Here is a 16,869-nt window from a genome sequence, read left to right on the forward strand (position 1 = left end):
GGGGCGGGGGGGAGGGGGGTTGGGCAGCCCCGGCGAACCCCGCGGAAAGTTGTCCACGTTTCGTTTGGTGTCGCTGGGTCCCGCCTTGAGCCGGTCCCTTCAGCCGCCGGGCCGGGGGAAAGCGATTTGGCTATAGGGAGGGTGGAGGCGGGCTTGGGCGCTGTGCGAGTCCGGGGGCTTCGTTTCCTCGGAGTTTGGGGAAGCGACTTCTTTCTCTTTGCAAGGGAGCGCAGCCTGCGTGAGGGGGCAGAGCGGCGGGGGGGGGGGGGGGGAAACTTCAGCTCGATAAAGAGGGGTTAAAGTGGAACGTCATCATTCATTTTTACTCCTTGACGCTTCAAGAGATTTGTGCTTTTTGTCACTTCCTGAGTCCTAACGACTGGAAAGGAAGAACACCTAAAATGCAGTGCTTCATCCTCTTCTAGTAGAACTTTGGCCCTGACAGCATGTATGTGCCTTGAGCCCGTGCAGGCCTGTCTCAAAAAGATCATGGCAAGCTGAACTTCAGTAGAACTTTGGCCCTGACAGCATGTATATGCCTTGAGCCCGTGCAGGCCTGCCTGTCTCAAAAAGATCATGGCAAGCTGAACTTGGCGTTCTTCACGTTTCCAGTATGTACACAGGTGTAAGCAGTGAAACGGGGCGTAACGCCATTTAAAAGAAAACTTTTGCAAGTCAAGCCCGATTTGGCTTCAAAGAAAGCCCGACAGGCTCAGACTTTATGTGTGAGCCTCCAAAAATCATTTGGCCTGTCAGTTTCACGAGCTGAAAATACCTGTATATACACACACACACACACACAAATCATGTCTTTTTTTTATACTCTGAGACTGGAACTTAACTTTTATCAGTTCTGCTGTGCCTGTCTGAAGAACCTGTGCTCCTCAGTCTGTAGAATGAATGTCTTCTGAATTTGGTCACATTTGAAAAATACTTTGATATTTCTTCATAGCAGCTCATTTTTCACTTGGAAACTTTATCAGTAAAATTTGATAGAGTGATCTTGTTTTAAAGTTTAACAACCTTCTTGCTAAATAGGAAAATGGTGTAATTCTGGTTTTCTATGTAATGCAGAGGTCTACTTATCACAATTTGGTATGAAATTTCACATACCTTGGTGTCCGTCTGACTGTCCCTTCATTTCAGGTGACTCAGTGAGGCTAATCTTTTTCTTCATGTTAGCTTAAAGAAAAAAAAAAGTTAATTGTTTACTTGATTCCAGTAATGCAATGCATATTACAGATACTGTCAGTTATGTAACTTTTTATAAGCAGATCTTGTAGTTATTTCTTGATTTTTAGTTTTTTGTTAATTTTTTGCTAGCGAGGACCTTTATCAAACAAGTAAGTCCTCCAGATACAAATTCACTTGTTTGTCATACGTGAGAGAAATACTGAGGAAAGTGACACATTCTTTTATAGTTTCTCTTAATATTTCAGAATTCTACTGATGCAGCATTAGCTCTTTCTATGGAGTTATGATACTGTACTGAGAATTGCTGTAGAGATAATCGGCTGCTGCTCTCACTTGTATGGTTACTGACACTTTATGCAGAGGCGGCTCTTATTTTTAAATGGGAATTATGAACATCTTTCATTATTAATTCTCTATTTAGTTTTATATAATTGTTGATGTATTTGGGATACTTCTTGTGCTTTACAAAGTTGTCCAGTATTTGCTGAATGTATCTGCTGGCCCTGGATGTTTTGTACTACAGTTTATTTGAATGTGGAAGGGAAAAAGGTAAGGAAAATGGAAGAAAATACCTCAGTGGTAACTTTGGGGAGTAAAACTAGTATCTCAAAATTCCAACAAGTGTAAAATTCCAGTGGTGCGTATAGGTCTGCTTAATAATGTAGAGTGTCCTGATGTATCCTCTGTATCCAGAGGAAGCTTTTAAGGGAAAGGTGGAGGCAAGTTAAAGACAAACTGTAGTCTTGTATGCCAAGTACATGTTAAACCATGTAGCACGTGATCCATCTCTGCAGCCTTTCCTTTCTGTTTCTTTCCTCTTGTTCAGATTGCAGTTGAGTATTGTAGTTTGCTTCATATAGCAGGCAAATTTATATAGCTGTAGGAATAACCAAGGAGAAAAAAAGTAATTGTTAAGTAGGGGGAGGCACTGTGACTACTTGAACAGCATGAAACAGAATGTCGCTTACCTTTTGGTTTCTTCAGATTTGCCTGTATTGGAAATGCCTCATCTGCTTTTATCCAGTGTAATGTAGAGAAGGTGACAAAAAGCATGAACCATCCTGCTAGATTGAGAGGAAGAGGTTAGCTTTGAATTAAACATGTCAATTATGTGTCCTAAAAAGTCAAAAAAACAGTTTTGTTGGAGGAGGAGGAGAGGATACTTGGGAAGCAGAGAAAGCATTTTGAAATATGTGGATATTCTTCATCCTCCTTAAAAGAAAACAGCAATTGTAGCTAGCACTGGGAATGTTTGAGGGGCTGTTGCATTAAAATTAAAACAATTGTGCTTTGTGTCTTAAAGTGTATTCAGGCTTGTTTGGGCTAGTGTAAACTCTGTCCATCCTGCTCTGTCACGTATGCATCTGCGCTTTCTTTGTCTCTCTTAAGCACCAAGTCAAGTTGAGCTTTTCTGTAATTTGTTGTGGTGTATTATGGTACTGTTAGCCTGTCTTACATGGCATTAAAAGTGAAAATGTTGTTAACCTCCTGTCACATTAGACTCTTTGAACTCCTTTCTGTTCTCTGCTCCTAGAAGTGAACAAAGCCATGAATCCATTAATGACACAGTTCTGATTATGGGAAGGATCACCTACTTATGTGGTAAAACAAGCATGTCAAAAAATGTTCGATGGCTTTTCTGAAACGTATATAGTTTCACCAAACTCAGTGAGGATGGAAGTGTCCATGACTTCCAAGAGATATTGAACATCATCATTGTCATGTTATTCTGAGGTTCAAGGAAGAAGAGGAGAGTGATAGGATAGGATCACATTGTTCCATAGGTTTCAGATGACCAGAAATGGCTCCAGAAAGAACTATTAATGAGAAAAAATACTTCCATAAAGTTTTGTGAGGAGCTTGTCCTCGTGCTTTTCCACCAGCCTTCTCAACGGAATGCACCAGTGCTGGTGTAGAAGCAAGTGACTATTGTGCTCTAATAACTGGTCACTTCAGACAGGTACAAATGCCATACACGCTTGGTGTTGGGAAGTTGGTTGTTGGGTAAGTGACTAGGGTGATTTCTGAAATAATTTTGTAGGGATGCCTGAAACAAAAGTTGGGTTTGGGGAAATTGCTTGCTTTATTAAAGTGTTGTGAGCCATTGCATGTTTCCATAAAGCACATTCTCTAAGAAGTGATAAGGTTAGGCAATACCATACTTACTCCTCGTTCTGAAGTGACTGATGGATGGCAAGGGAGATCCACGAACACAAGCAAGGAAGAGTCCCACTAGCGAGGAGTTCTAGTGTATGTACTCAAGGAAACCAGCATCTCATGCCTTTCTAGTCACACCATTACTAGCTTTTGTAGGAGAGAGAGGTTGGAAGGTAAGGTGTTATATTTCTTAGGACACGATGAACCCACTTTTGTGACTCATGAAAACTCAAGCAGACAGACTTCAGGAGAGGAGCGTTCAGTGGTATGGTTAGCCATTGAAAGAAGCATGCACTTGGCTGTCTGAGGGCAAGATGGAGAAGCAGCAATTTAGGCAGTAGTGTGTTAAAAGCTTTGTCTGTAGTTATCATGCAGTATACTTTAGACAATGTCTGAGTTATACCTGAGTGTTTTCATGTAGAGTGGATGCAGTATATTGATGCATTGTTGAGCAGGTTTGCACAACCACATAGTTCCATATTTGTGCTTATTCCAGGGATGTGGTATGAGCTGATAATGTGATTGTGCAGATGTTCTTTGAGTAACTGATTAGATCTGCCATGAGCTTCCTGTATTAATTTTCTTATCAGCTCTCCAAGGAATTTTGGAGCTTGTGAAGAGGAGTCTACAATTATTTTAGAGTATTAAGTTGTATTTGTTTTTATTTTTTTTGTTTGCAGTTAAAGGCCTTTACCTTTATTACTTCATACTTAATATCTGCTGTGGAAATTTTCACTTCATTTTACATAAAAGTGAATGTTTTTCTTGTGTTTTAATAACATTTCCCCCTTAAGTTGATATGTATCCGTCTGCAATTATCTTAATAACAACAGATGCTGTGTAGCAATATATCCAATTTATAGCCCGAATAAACCAAAGACGGTTGAAAATAACAATTGAGGCAAAATAGCTTCCTCTTGCTGGTTTCCAAGTGTACAATGATGTAAATGTGGGACATGAAAAAATGAGTATATTTAACATGGAACAGAAAATGAGGTGAAAAATTCCCAGAATTCAGTAGATAGCCTCAGCGATACCTCCTCTTTTTTTTTTTTTTTTCCCTCCTGGTATGTACAATTATTGTTTGCTCACCTCACTTTGTTTTCCATTCCAAATGAGTGTGGTTAGAGTTGAAAGTAAAAGTTCAAGTGTTTGATACTTTTGGAGAAAGTCAACAAGTTTTCAAGTGTCCAGGCCCTTCTTCATTTCCGAAATAGTGTGTGGACCTGAGCTGATCATTATCAAGATCTTAAGGCAGTGGTAGTTCAGCAAAGGTAGCAGTTCTGTTTCAGAAGAGGCTAGGAAGACAACTGTAGCAGTAGACATGACTTAAGAAAGAAATATACCACTGCATAAATCCATGTTTTGCCCACATCTTGAATAACTAGTGGAGTTTTCTTTCCATTTCAAAAGGGTTAGAACAGAACTGTGAAAAGGTCCAAAAAAGGGCAATTAAAATGGTCATGCATACAAAAAGGCTGCTGCCTGGCTAACAGCTAAGTAAGCTATGACTGTCTCAGCTAGAGGAAGATATGATTAGGGAGGATATGTTAAAGACCTGTAGAATAATTATGGATGGATAAGAATTGTTTATTTACTGTCCCTTCCAGGACAAGAATTAAGGGCCCTCAGGTGGCAAGAGCCAGGACAAGACAGATGAAAACAAGCGGTTTGTCCATGCAGTGTTTAGTTATGGCATGGAACTCCTTGCTAGTGGATGTTGTGAATACAATAAGTTTGCATAATCTTAAAGAGGAGACTGGATGCATTTATAGTAAAGTAGTATAGTATAGTATTAGTATTTTATATAGTATAGTATTTTATATAGTATTTTATATAGTATAGTATTTTAAAAAATTAACAGAATTTGCAGAGTACTAAATACACAGAAACCAATTCCGCTTTAGGAAGTGATTGAACTAGAAATAATTGTAGGTTGGGAGAGTGTTTGGAAGAGGGGGACAAAATCATATTCATATATATATAATTATAGAATTGTTTGGATTGGAAGGGGCCTTTAAAGGTCACCTAGTCCAAACCCCCTGCAATGAACATGGACATCTTCAACTAGATCATGTTGCTCAGAGCCCCGGCCAACCTGACCTGGAATGTTTCCATGGATGAGGCATCTACCACCTATGTGAGCAACTTGTTCCAGTCTTTTAACACCCTCGTAAAAAATGTATTTCTTATATCTAGTCTAAATTACCCTCTTTTAGATTAAAACCCTTACCCCTTGTCCTATCACAACAGGCCCTGCTAAAAAGTCTGTCCCCATCTTTCTTCTAAGCCCCCTTTAAGTACTGAAAGGCTGCAATCAGGTCTCCATGGAGCCTTCTCCTCTCCAGGCTGAACAACCCCAACTCTCTCAGCCTTTCTTCACAGGAGAGGTGCTCCATCCCTCTGATCATTTTGTGGCCTCCTCTGGACCCACTCAGGCAGGTCCATGTCTTTCCTGTGCTGGGTACCCCAGAGCTGGATGCAGTACTCCAGGTGGGGTCTCACCAGAGTGGAGTAGAGGGGCAGAGTCATCTCCCTCGACCTGCTGGCCATGCTGCTTTTGATGCAGCCCAGGATGTGGTTGGCCTTCTGGGCTGCCAACGCGCATTGCTGGCTCATGTCCAGCTCTTCATCCACGAGTACCCCCAAGTCCTTCTCATCAGGGTGGTTCTCAATCCCTTCATCTCCAGCCTGTATTGATACTGGGGGTTGCCCCAACCCCAGTGCAGGACCTTGTACTTGGCCTTGTGGAACCTCATGAGGTTCACTTGGGCCCACTTCTCAAGCTTGTCCAGGTCCCTCTGCATGGCATCACGTCTCTCAGGCATGTCAATTATTATTTTTTTATATATATATATTTTTCCCTCTGTTATTTGGCATCTACCATTGGCCAATGTGAGACAGGATTTAGAGCCAGACTCCTGGTTTAAGTCATTGTGGCTTTTCTTACAGACACATTTTCCTACTTCTTTTCAGGTTTAGAGAGCACTTAATGATCTAGAAAGCTGATCTGGTTATTTCAGTTATGCCAGTTGGTCAAATAAAAGATGCTACTTCAACTTATAAACCATGTCCTGCATAAGTCCATAGACCATCATGGTAAAATACCACCAGATATGGAGTACTGGAGGAATATAACAAGTTGATATTGATAACAAACTTCATTGGTTACTGAATTGAAGCATGCATGCCAACACTCTGAGGAACAGTCTGTTGGATTTGTAGATAAACACTGTCCTCTTTGCAGACTTTTGCAAAGCTTATTGACTGAAATTCATGTTGAAAGCAATGAAACGATAATAAACATATATATAAAATATCCTGATGTAGGCTTTTTCTGGTTGAATCTTGGCTAGAGGTAGATTTAATCCATGAAGTAAAATATGTTTGTTCTTTTCTGTTTTTAACAGAATAGTTTATTCTCTTTAGCATTGTTTGAGTCACTTTAATGACTCGTTATACAATTCATTCTATTTTATTGTTTTTTTCCAGAACTGAATTCCCAGAAAAAATGTTGGTGGTGCAGATCTGACCTCTGGTGATATCTTGAAAGAGTATGAATATTTCAGCCAACTGCCTCTTCAGTGGTTCCTCATTAGCATCTGAAGTGCATGCTGCTGCTGTTAATGGAGATAAGAGTACCCTCCAAAAGCTAATAGCAGGTAAATGTTTTCATTGTAGATATATTCTGATTACTTCAGAGCTGCAGCTTTTTGGTTTTGACTTACTGCTCTGATCTTTAAGATATGTTTTAATTTCTTGATTCTATGTATTTCTAGAATAAATGTAGTCCTGAAAATAGGACTGATTCTTCTTACTTTTTATTATCTGTTGCCTTTGATTGGTACTTGTGTGTGAAGTAAAATAGAAAATTGTAAGTGACACAACCAGAAGAATTATTTGGGACTCCTGTTTCAGGGAATTTGAAATTCTGGAGAAGTGCTTTGGGCTGAAATGCTTTGGGCTGAAATACTTTGCCCCCAAATCCTTATTTTTGGAATCATTGCTTTTGTGGGAAATCTGATAAGCTTGGTTTATTATAGTTAATGAAGTCTTGTCACAGTGTAGTATTTGGGGACAAAATGAGCGGGCCCTATTTGTTACTTTGATTCTGATACACTAACAATGTTTCTCAAGACAAATTAAAGGTAATGAGAGAGTCTGGTACTACTGAAGCTGAAGTAAAAAAAAAAATAAAAATCCCATCCATTAAAAAGCCTAGGACTTGGTTGCCTCTCTGTCCGAGAACTGTATGGCATTCCGGGTTAGTAGTTTTCAAAAGCAGTGTATGTTCTGTGTTCCAAAACCAGTCTTACATACATTTGGAAGGCTGTCATATGACAGGTGAAGACTTGGATTTTCAGAGTTCCTGATTAAATGCAATTCCAGCTGATACTGTAGAAGTTTTATTTGCTCAGCTGTTTTTGAAAATCTCGTTCCTGGAGCTTGGTGAAGGACAGTGAAATATTAAGAAACTTAGTCTGTATTTATGCTGCTGTCAGTTTTAAGGATTTAATGGTAATCACATTAAACCAACAGTCAAGTTTCTCTGTGTATCTCCTGCTGACCTGTGTTGAAGACAAGATAGTAAGCTATGTGGATCTATTGTCAAAGCTGTATGGAAAGCAGTAAATCATTCTTCTTTACAAGGTCTATCTAATTCTCTCTAAAGACAATTAGAAGTGATTTAACTCGAACAGGGGAAAAAGTTTGATGGAACTGACTTTATAGAAGCCCCACAGGTTGAAACAAACATTTTTTGTTGGGCCTTCAACTTTATTTTTTCATGTGATGGCTCAAAAATACACTGATTGCATTTAATGCTATCTGTTTGCTCTTGTAGAACATTTTATAAACAACGTATGAGCAGTTGATAAGCAGATGCTTCTAGAAATCTGTGAGATGCAACTACAAAGTAGCTTTGAATACCTGGGGTTTTTTAAGTTCTCTGCCTGCATATGGAGGGGGAAAAAAATTGGAGCTTTCAAATCCTGCCTGACAATCAGAAGTGACAACAAGGAGTTTTTGCTGACTTCAGTATGTTTTTGCTAATTTCACAGCCAAAAGATGTATTTTGAAAACACAAAGGAACAAGTACTTCTGTGTTGCTGGTACACCTTGTCAATTACACCACAAAACAGCCATTATAACCAGATATGGAAATCACTGTTCTTTTAATGGCAATCATGCAGCAACAAAATAAAAATGCTGTGTGTTATTTTTACGTGGGAGAGAAAACTGCATAATCTTTGCAGCCTTTGCTAGACTAGCAAAATATGGCTTTTCTGCTTTGTCGTGTTTTGACAGGATGTGACACAGACCTTACTTTTGCCAGGACAAGACCAAAAAAAAAAAAAAAGGTATTGCCTAGCAGAAGAAGAATGCATCAGAGTAATATTTTTAGCTGTTTACCAGGCACTGTTGAAAGTATAACTTGATGCCAGAAGTAAATTGAGCAATTGGTGTTATTCACTGAACTTCATGACTTCACTTAGCAGCAGCATCTAATTCAGGACAGTACTTCAGCGTTATGTGTGCGTATGCTGGATTGCTTGACAGCATTCTCCTGACACAGCCAAGCTTTGCATCTTGATTACGTGGCTAGCAGTATATGCAGTAACATAATGTCTGACTTTCTCCTTCTTTCAGGGAGGGCTTTTTACCCCTAAATTCATTATTATTTTTCTCTGTAAGTAAGGCATAGAGGCTGGTTAAACAGTCTCTTAGAGAAGCCCCTCTAACCTGTTTGGTGATTATTCCATTTCCCATCTGTAACTTGATGGAGCATGTGTGACTGTGTACAAACTTATACATTGTATTTGCATATAATTCATGAGTATGGATGCACATGTAATCTGCTGCCGAATAGCCTGTGATTGTAAAGGAGCAGGTGTTTGAAATAATACAATGTATTCTGGGTACTGTGTTCCTTTTGACGTCCTGTACCAATAAGAGGCATAAATAGAATCAAAGGTAAGTAGAAAATTTATATAGAGAAAAAGGGCTTCGGAGCAAAGTGTCCCTTTATGTTAACAACTACTGAAGCTTAATTACAGGACTTTCTAAACAGCCTATGGGTTAAATACCATAAAGCACAGTACATGCCAAGTTTTTATTGTATAACCAATGCTCTAACAAAAGTGTGCTAATTGTTTGCATTGCATGAGTTGCTTAGTACTGTATCACATTGTTTCAGAATTGTATGATTTCAGGCTTTGGGGAATACTCAGTATTTTCTAGGCTTTATACAAGACTGAACATCTTTAATTAATAGTTCTTTGGTGTTAAAACACATCTTTATGATTTTAATCCTAGCAAAAAAGGGAGAAAAAGTTAATTTTCTGTTTGGAGGATCATTTTGCATTTAACACATTTATGTAGAGTTTCAGGAAGATGCATCTAATTGTTTTAATTGTTTATAAGAACACAACAATGTGTGTAATAGTCATTATACTGAAGCATCTGTTCAGTCCAACTCCTCATTCTAAAACCCTTATTGTGTATTGCTTGCGTACAAGTGCTTCCAACACTCTGATGTGATGTGCCATTGTAAATTTTAACTATAAATTCTGGGTTGCAAATAGGCAGTTGCATGTTTTTGATTCTCTGCTTCTCTATTCCATGTTCTGCAGTGTGGGAGGTTGAATAAAACTCAAATCAGATATTGCAAAAGGCAAGACTCTTGCAAGTAAGAAGAGATGGTCTGTCTTTTAATAATTACGCAGAATTCATGTCCTCCTCCTGCACTTTCTCCTCTTCTGATTTGCAAAATGCATGGAAATGTTAGTCTGATGTGACTGCTTGCACAGATGTGAGGAAGTGATGAGGTATGAATATGGGATAAATTTTGGAATTGGGCCACTTGATTCCATGGCGTTCATGACCTCCGTTGGCCACAAGCTTATGAAATCTGGGTGGGGTGAGGATGTTGATCCTGAAAGGGGAGGGATCAAACAAACTTCCTTTCTTAGGCAGGTATGTGGAAGAGAATTTAGTTTTGCCATGGCACATTTTAGGTATACCCATATAAGACCTATTAGAAGGCTACCTGTGCTTTCTTCATTGCAGAAAATAATAATTTACTGCAACTGTGAGGTCCACAAGGTGCTGTGGTTAGTGCATTTCATCAGGTTAGCCCCCCTTAGCACCTGAGGGTGATATAGTAGCTCCTAGTCCTTGTCTTTTCCCTTCAGCACAGACACTTTCAGGGAAGTGCCCACAGAACCTTAACCATTCTAAGGGCCTTACAGAGTCTTGTAAGCAAACGAAATAATAACAGAAAGAAACCTACTGCTAGCTGAAGATGGTTTCTTTCCTTTAAAAACCAGCGCAGCAGCTTCAGACAAATCACTGGCATCAAGTTTTGAAGGTCTTGCTCATTTTTCAGACTGTCTGCAGTCGTGGAAACTTTGTCATCAGCTACATCGCTCTTTGGGAGCTGTACATGAAATGAGATGTGTTGCCCTACTTAGCTGGGTTGTACTTGAGCTTTAGGCCATTTCTGCTCGTCTTGACCTCACGCATTTCTTTCTTTTAGTCTCTACATTCTGTATATCCTCTAACATTATATAACAGAAAGGGAACGTGGAATTTGAGGGAGAGACACTAGTTTTGCACGCTGCTGATTTAAGAATGAGTGTTATATGAGCATAAGCCATGTGCATGTGTTTTACTGGGAGAAATGCATATTTATGTATTTCTTTTTTAAAAAATACATGTGATTGTGTAAGTCCCATCATATTCAACAGATTTAAGACACTATTGAAGTTATGTTAACATTGAACAGTGGAATATGATTTAGTGATGTCTAAATTATCAGATTGAACTAATACTGGAAGAGCACCTGACTATGCATAGCTAATTAAAGAAATTGTCTCGTTGACTGAGAGCAGTACCATGTTAAATTATGCTTTGGACCTCAGTATCTATATGTTGCTGCACAGGGCTGCGTGGTTAGTTGTAACTGGCTTTGATGTTTCTGTACTGTGCTCTATTGAATGGAAGAAGCTATTATGGTTAGCCAAAATATTGAGACGTGAGACATTGACAGTTTCACAGTATGTATCTATACCTTTTAAAATACTTCTTTCTAGTAGTGGAGGAAAGAATTATCTTGAAACTGCATCCAGTTTGCAATAGAATTGTAATACTGTGAAATAAGTCTAGCAAATATTTTTACAAGTGAAGCAAAATAAAAAAATTTTGGATTCCCCCATGCAAGTCCTATGTTACAGTTTGAATTATTTTCTAATGGCCATGCATTTAATTAAACAAGTGACATTATTTTTTTCTACATGCTATTTCTAATGTGTTTTGTACATATTACAACTTTTCATTTTGTGTCAAAGTGAAGAACTATAGGCTTCAATAATGAAAATAAGATGACACTTAAGTGAATATTTAAAGACAATACATGAGCTTTTTTCTAAAAAAATACGACAAAATTAGAATGTTAACAGTATCAAATATGTACATAGTGTTAGTAAAAATTATACTACCTATTTATTTTTTCATGTCAAAATGTAGTTACATCTAACAGGACATAAATAATAGTCCAAATACCTTTCAACTTAGGCAGTTTTAACTCCCCTTTAGAAACATATTGCAAATTACTTTTAAAAATTACTTTTAAATATGCTACCATAAAATTAAGCTTTTTTGATACCTTTTGTTTTGATGTGAAGAGTAGTAAGTAAGATACATCCAATACTTTTCTCATTCTAAGCAAAGTTTAGACTAGATTCTTATGCAGTTTTTATGAAGGTCCCACAGGAAAAAAAATCACATGTATAAATTTACAAGTGTAATTTTCTGTTATTTGGTTTATTATTTGTTTTTTTATTCAGTATAAAAATATACTTTGGTCATTTATTTATTGAAAAAATCCAGGTCTCAGCTATTATGCTAATTCTGAGAAGGTTTCTAAAGGTAAAAATGAGGAAAAGCTGACAAGGGTACGTGCAGTTCCCAGTGGCTTATCTACAGAAGGTTGAATCATAGCTATTCTGCATCTTCATTTATGTAGTAATACAGTAGGAAAAGGCAGCATCTTATGCAAGATGCAAGGTAAAGAAATCCAAAGCAAATGTATGTTCTACACATATGGAAGTCTAAAAAATTAGGTAGGAGAACTAGAATGTTGTGCTTTAAGTGAGGCTGTTGATAATCTGGTGAGAATGTAAAATCTATGGAAGGGAAAGCATCAATATGGACAATGTTTTTTCTGTATACTTTGTATTCTGATACGTGCATGGAAGATATGTAGGTGGAGGAGTGGTGATACACTTTTAAAAACCAAAGCAGAAAACGAGTCTTGGATTCAAATGAGATTAACAAATGACCATATAAATCAAGCTTAAACACAAAAAAACCCTGCCTTAATCATTGCATTTACGGGTCTAAATAAGAAACTACAGTTCTAACACTTTATTACTGTCCATCTGACCAGACGGTGATATCTGTGTCATGCTAAAGGAGATCAGAGAGTCTGAATTGACAGGAAACTCAATAGTAATGAAGGTTACTTTCATATGTTTTGGATAAATGGTTATGGAGGATATGATCCTAAAACTGTTAGAAATCACTAAAGGACTGGCAACAGAACTCTTGGTGAACCTAGAACAGAACCAGCTCTTGAGTTGCTCTTGACTGCTGTATAGGGCCTGAATCAGTGTTACTAAGCAAGAATATACACGGATAAGCAACAGCAGCCCACTGTAGTTGTGTACTCTAAAAACAGTGAAGGACATTAAAATGAAGAGGTTTGCTAAGAAGAATCTAAAGATTAGTCTAAAGAGTGCAGTGTGAAGCCAATGCAAAAGCTCTTAACAAAAGAAAAAATTTAGGAAGGTCAAAGGGAAGCGAGCATGGCTAAACAGCAGTGTAACAGTGGGTATTAAAAGCAAGAAGGTGGTCTTCAAAAAACAAAACCTGTGTCTGAGGAAGGTAGATGCAGGTCAGTAAAAGCCTTGGGGTTTTTTTAATAGTTTACTAGAGGCATAAAAATGAATTATAAAACTAATGGATTGTCAAGGTGAGGGTGCAGTCAGAGAACATAAAGCCATGGGTGAAGAAGAAAAAAATTCTACATCTGCATTCACAGAAGAGCTTTGAAAGGTTCCTAAACTGTTTTTTTTACAGAGCAGAAAGATTTTTCTCAGTGCAAATCACAATTTCTAAGCAAGAGAAGGTGTTACAGAATGAATCATGAGAAAAATACGGTATTCACTCAACAGTTTTAAAGGAACTCACAAATTGAGTGAGTGAGCAAATGATTGCTCTAACTAGCAATAGCCTGCTTAAAAGTTTTTTTTGTGAGAGGCTTGGTTGGTAGGGAACGAATTTTAATCCTTGATATTCCTCTTGATTCACATTTAATCTGCTTGACTCCTCTGCTGGGTGAATCAATAGAATTTATAATTGAGAATACAATTACTGGATAAATAGATAAGTATAATATGCTGGGGGAGAGTGAAGACTGTGTTTGTAAAGGAGAAGCATGCCTCTGCTGGAGTTGTTTTGAAACATCAACAATCATGCAAACAAGGGAATATTTAAAAAGAAAAATTAACTTACCTGTTAAAATCCAATGTTCCTTGAATAATTGTAGACGAAGTTGCTACATGGGAGATGTATTTAGAGTTGGGATGTATAGGATAGTCGATACCCATAAATTTATAGGTGCTATTTTCTATGTGGTGACATAATAGAAATATGAAACTTCATAGTGGAGAATGCATACTTGTTTGGGGGGTTGGGTTTTTTTGACTGTGAATAGTAATACAATGCTTTGGGTTTTTTTTATAGGACCTCAAACTTCTTATTTAGCTTAATTGCTGCCTTACTAACTATCAATTTGAGAAAGTGTGAGAAGTATTTCAGTAGTTTCCATATTGTATGGCACTATGAAATAAATAATGGTATTGATGTAATATTGACTTGTTTATGCTTTTTAAATAAACATTGCTGTGAGTAGGCTTCAAAGATTGTTTTAGTTACAGCGTTCACAGATTTCAGAAGGACTATTTGGTTTACTTGCTGTTGATATTTTTTAAAGTAATCTTTGCAGCCAAGACCTGTCTAACTATTTAGAAGTTATTTATAATTACGCCACTGCAGAATGTTACTGGTGGTAGATGTATTTGTGGAACTAATGTTTTCTGAATATACTTTTTTCTGTAAATATATTTTGAAATATCCTGTAAATGTCAGTAAAAACAGGATAAAAAGTAGTAACTTTTTTTTTGGTCACGGTTCATTTATAATAAGAGGATTACTTTTAATTAAAGTACCCTTTTAATAAAAAAGTACTGCTTTTAGATACAGAAAGATTTAATTGCTTCATGTGGGGTTTTGGGGTTGGTTTTTTTTTTTTTTTTTTTAGGAAACTCTGAGCTGAAAGATAAAGAGGACCAGTTTGGACGAACTCCGCTTATGTACTGTGTATTGGCTGACAGGCTGGACTGTGCAGAGGCGTTGCTGAAGGCTGGAGCCGATGTTAATAGAGCTGATCGTAGCCAAAGAACTGCCCTCCATCTTGCTGCACAAAAGGTAATTACATTAAAAGTGCTCTGCTGTCGTATAAACTTGCGGCATTCGCAACAGGTATAAAGGAGATCTTATTGTATTAAGTGTGTTGTATCTTTAGAAGCTTTCATTATTTTAGAGGCAAATAACACTATGACTTTTTTAAAAACTTAGCCCATCCCAAGTAGATCTTTGGAGGTTGGGTTTGTTTTTTATGTTTTTACTCAGTGTATTTGTAGCTGTCTGCATAGACGGTATAGTTCATTGCTGTCTTAAGAACTTGCACTTTCTAGGAAAAAGTCCTTGTCTATTTTGGGATAGCCAGTTCTAAGTAAATTTTGTGCATTCTGATACTCCTTAGGATGTTACCATAAATTTCAATGGATATAAGGCCGTATATGGTTAATTGTTACTGCCATGTCTAAGAATTTCAAGGATCTGGAATACCAAATAATTTTGAGGACTAGGAGGGAGATAAATTACTGTCTGTTTTTCCTTCTACAATTTCAGTCTGTAATATTGTCCAATTACATTGTCCCACTGAAGAAGTGCTAAACAAAGTATTCAACAATGAAATAAAAGGTAATTTAAAGTGTAACTTCAGAGCTGAAATAAATTTTGAGTGTGTTTATAGCTGGGGGAAGTGTCTACAGTTACAGGAGAATAAGCAAGCTGCTGACAGGAGAAGAAAAAAAAAAAAAGTGGGTTGATTAGCTAACCAAGAAGGTTGAGTTCATGAGCTATGAAAAAGACTCCACAGAGATTTAAAAACTCAAACTGAAAGGAACAGCTTTTTATTTACTATTTTACCTTTTATAGTATGTTTAAAATTGTAACTGCTCAAAAGTTAAAGTTGTTTTGGCTATCTAAGCTGTGTCTTTTGGTACCAGTTAGAATGCCTGCCATGATTTTTGTAGGAAATAATTTCTATTTATAACAACTTGTCCCCTGTTCATAATCATTCACATTGTTCAGATGTTTCTGTACTTTTTAATACACTCTGCATTTTATTTTGTTTTATTTTAGGTTTACATAAAGGTAGCTTATAGTATGGTCACAGTATTTAGTAAGGAGGGATATATGCAAATGAAAAGAGAACCATTTAGGAAGATTATAAGATGACATTGTTCAGTCACACTTGCGTGGGAGTCCATAAGGACTGTGTGGTCTGTGTTACTGCATCCCTTATTGGGAATTAGTGTTCATTTAATATTTTAAATTCACAAATTCCTTAGGAAAAATGTTAACTATTAAAAACTAGTGCGAGCGCATTATTGAAATGAGTACAGTAATGCACTACATTACTTGACTACCATCATAATTAGTTACAGTAGGTTATAGTTGAGTTGAAATAGGCTAATTAATCTGTTTGGCTACATTCCACAACACCCTGAGGAAATACTTCAGTCATCATTGTAACCTTGTCTCTAGTCTACCAGAGTTAACTTCATATTTCTCAGTGACCAGCTTACTCAGAATGTTGCTTCAAAGACAGGTATTTCATAACATAACAATGTCAGAGACTTAAAAAATCACTGCAAGATACTCTACTTGCCTGGTGTTCATCCAGGCTTTAGATTTTATGACCTGACAGGCACATGGATGTCTCAATCATATTAAAAATTTAATTTTAAAAATTATGTCTTCCCCAGGTTTTTAAAATACCTTTTAGCATATTAAAACGATACAAATTCTTGTTTAAATCTTTGTCTGTATGTTCATATTGTGGATATTTGTACTGCAGCTATTCTAGGCAAGAGATATTTTGCCTTGCCATAATATCCATTAACTGCATGGGGTCTCCATTTCCTTTACGTCTTGCTGCAATCATGAAAGGGCAGTTTGTACCACATGATACTTGTACAATCTTAGACGTGTTTTCAGTTGACAGTGCAGCTGAAAGAAAAAGGTACTGTCTTTACCTCATGCTGTTTTAGCAGATTTTATGCAGTCACCCACTTACTGTGTGATGTACTAGATAGATGTGATTCA

At 37.3% G+C, this 16,869-nt stretch overlaps 1 protein-coding gene across 4 annotated transcripts in view; it reads left to right on the forward strand.

The window, feature by feature from the left end:
- The first annotated feature begins 6,848 nt into the window (after window positions 1-6,848).
- INVS (inversin) overlaps window positions 6,849-16,869 on the forward strand; it is a 95,229-nt gene continuing 85,208 nt past the window's right edge. For 2 of the 4 annotated variants that reach the window (XM_035898995.1, XM_009643488.2), the window contains exons 1-2: window positions 6,849-7,013; window positions 14,735-14,901. In XM_035898995.1, coding sequence (XP_035754888.1) covers window positions 6,908-7,013; window positions 14,735-14,901 — 273 coding nt within the window. In that variant the 5' untranslated portion in view covers window positions 6,849-6,907. Of the gene's footprint in view, window positions 7,014-14,734; window positions 14,902-16,869 lie in introns of those variants that run through there. The other 2 variants (XM_035898996.1, XM_035898997.1) reach the window with 2 other exon arrangements.

This window comes from Egretta garzetta, unplaced genomic scaffold (assembly GCF_000687185.1).
Source record: "Egretta garzetta isolate BGI_Z169 unplaced genomic scaffold, ASM68718v1 scaffold88, whole genome shotgun sequence".
NCBI classification, from domain to species: domain Eukaryota; kingdom Metazoa; phylum Chordata; class Aves; order Pelecaniformes; family Ardeidae; genus Egretta; species Egretta garzetta.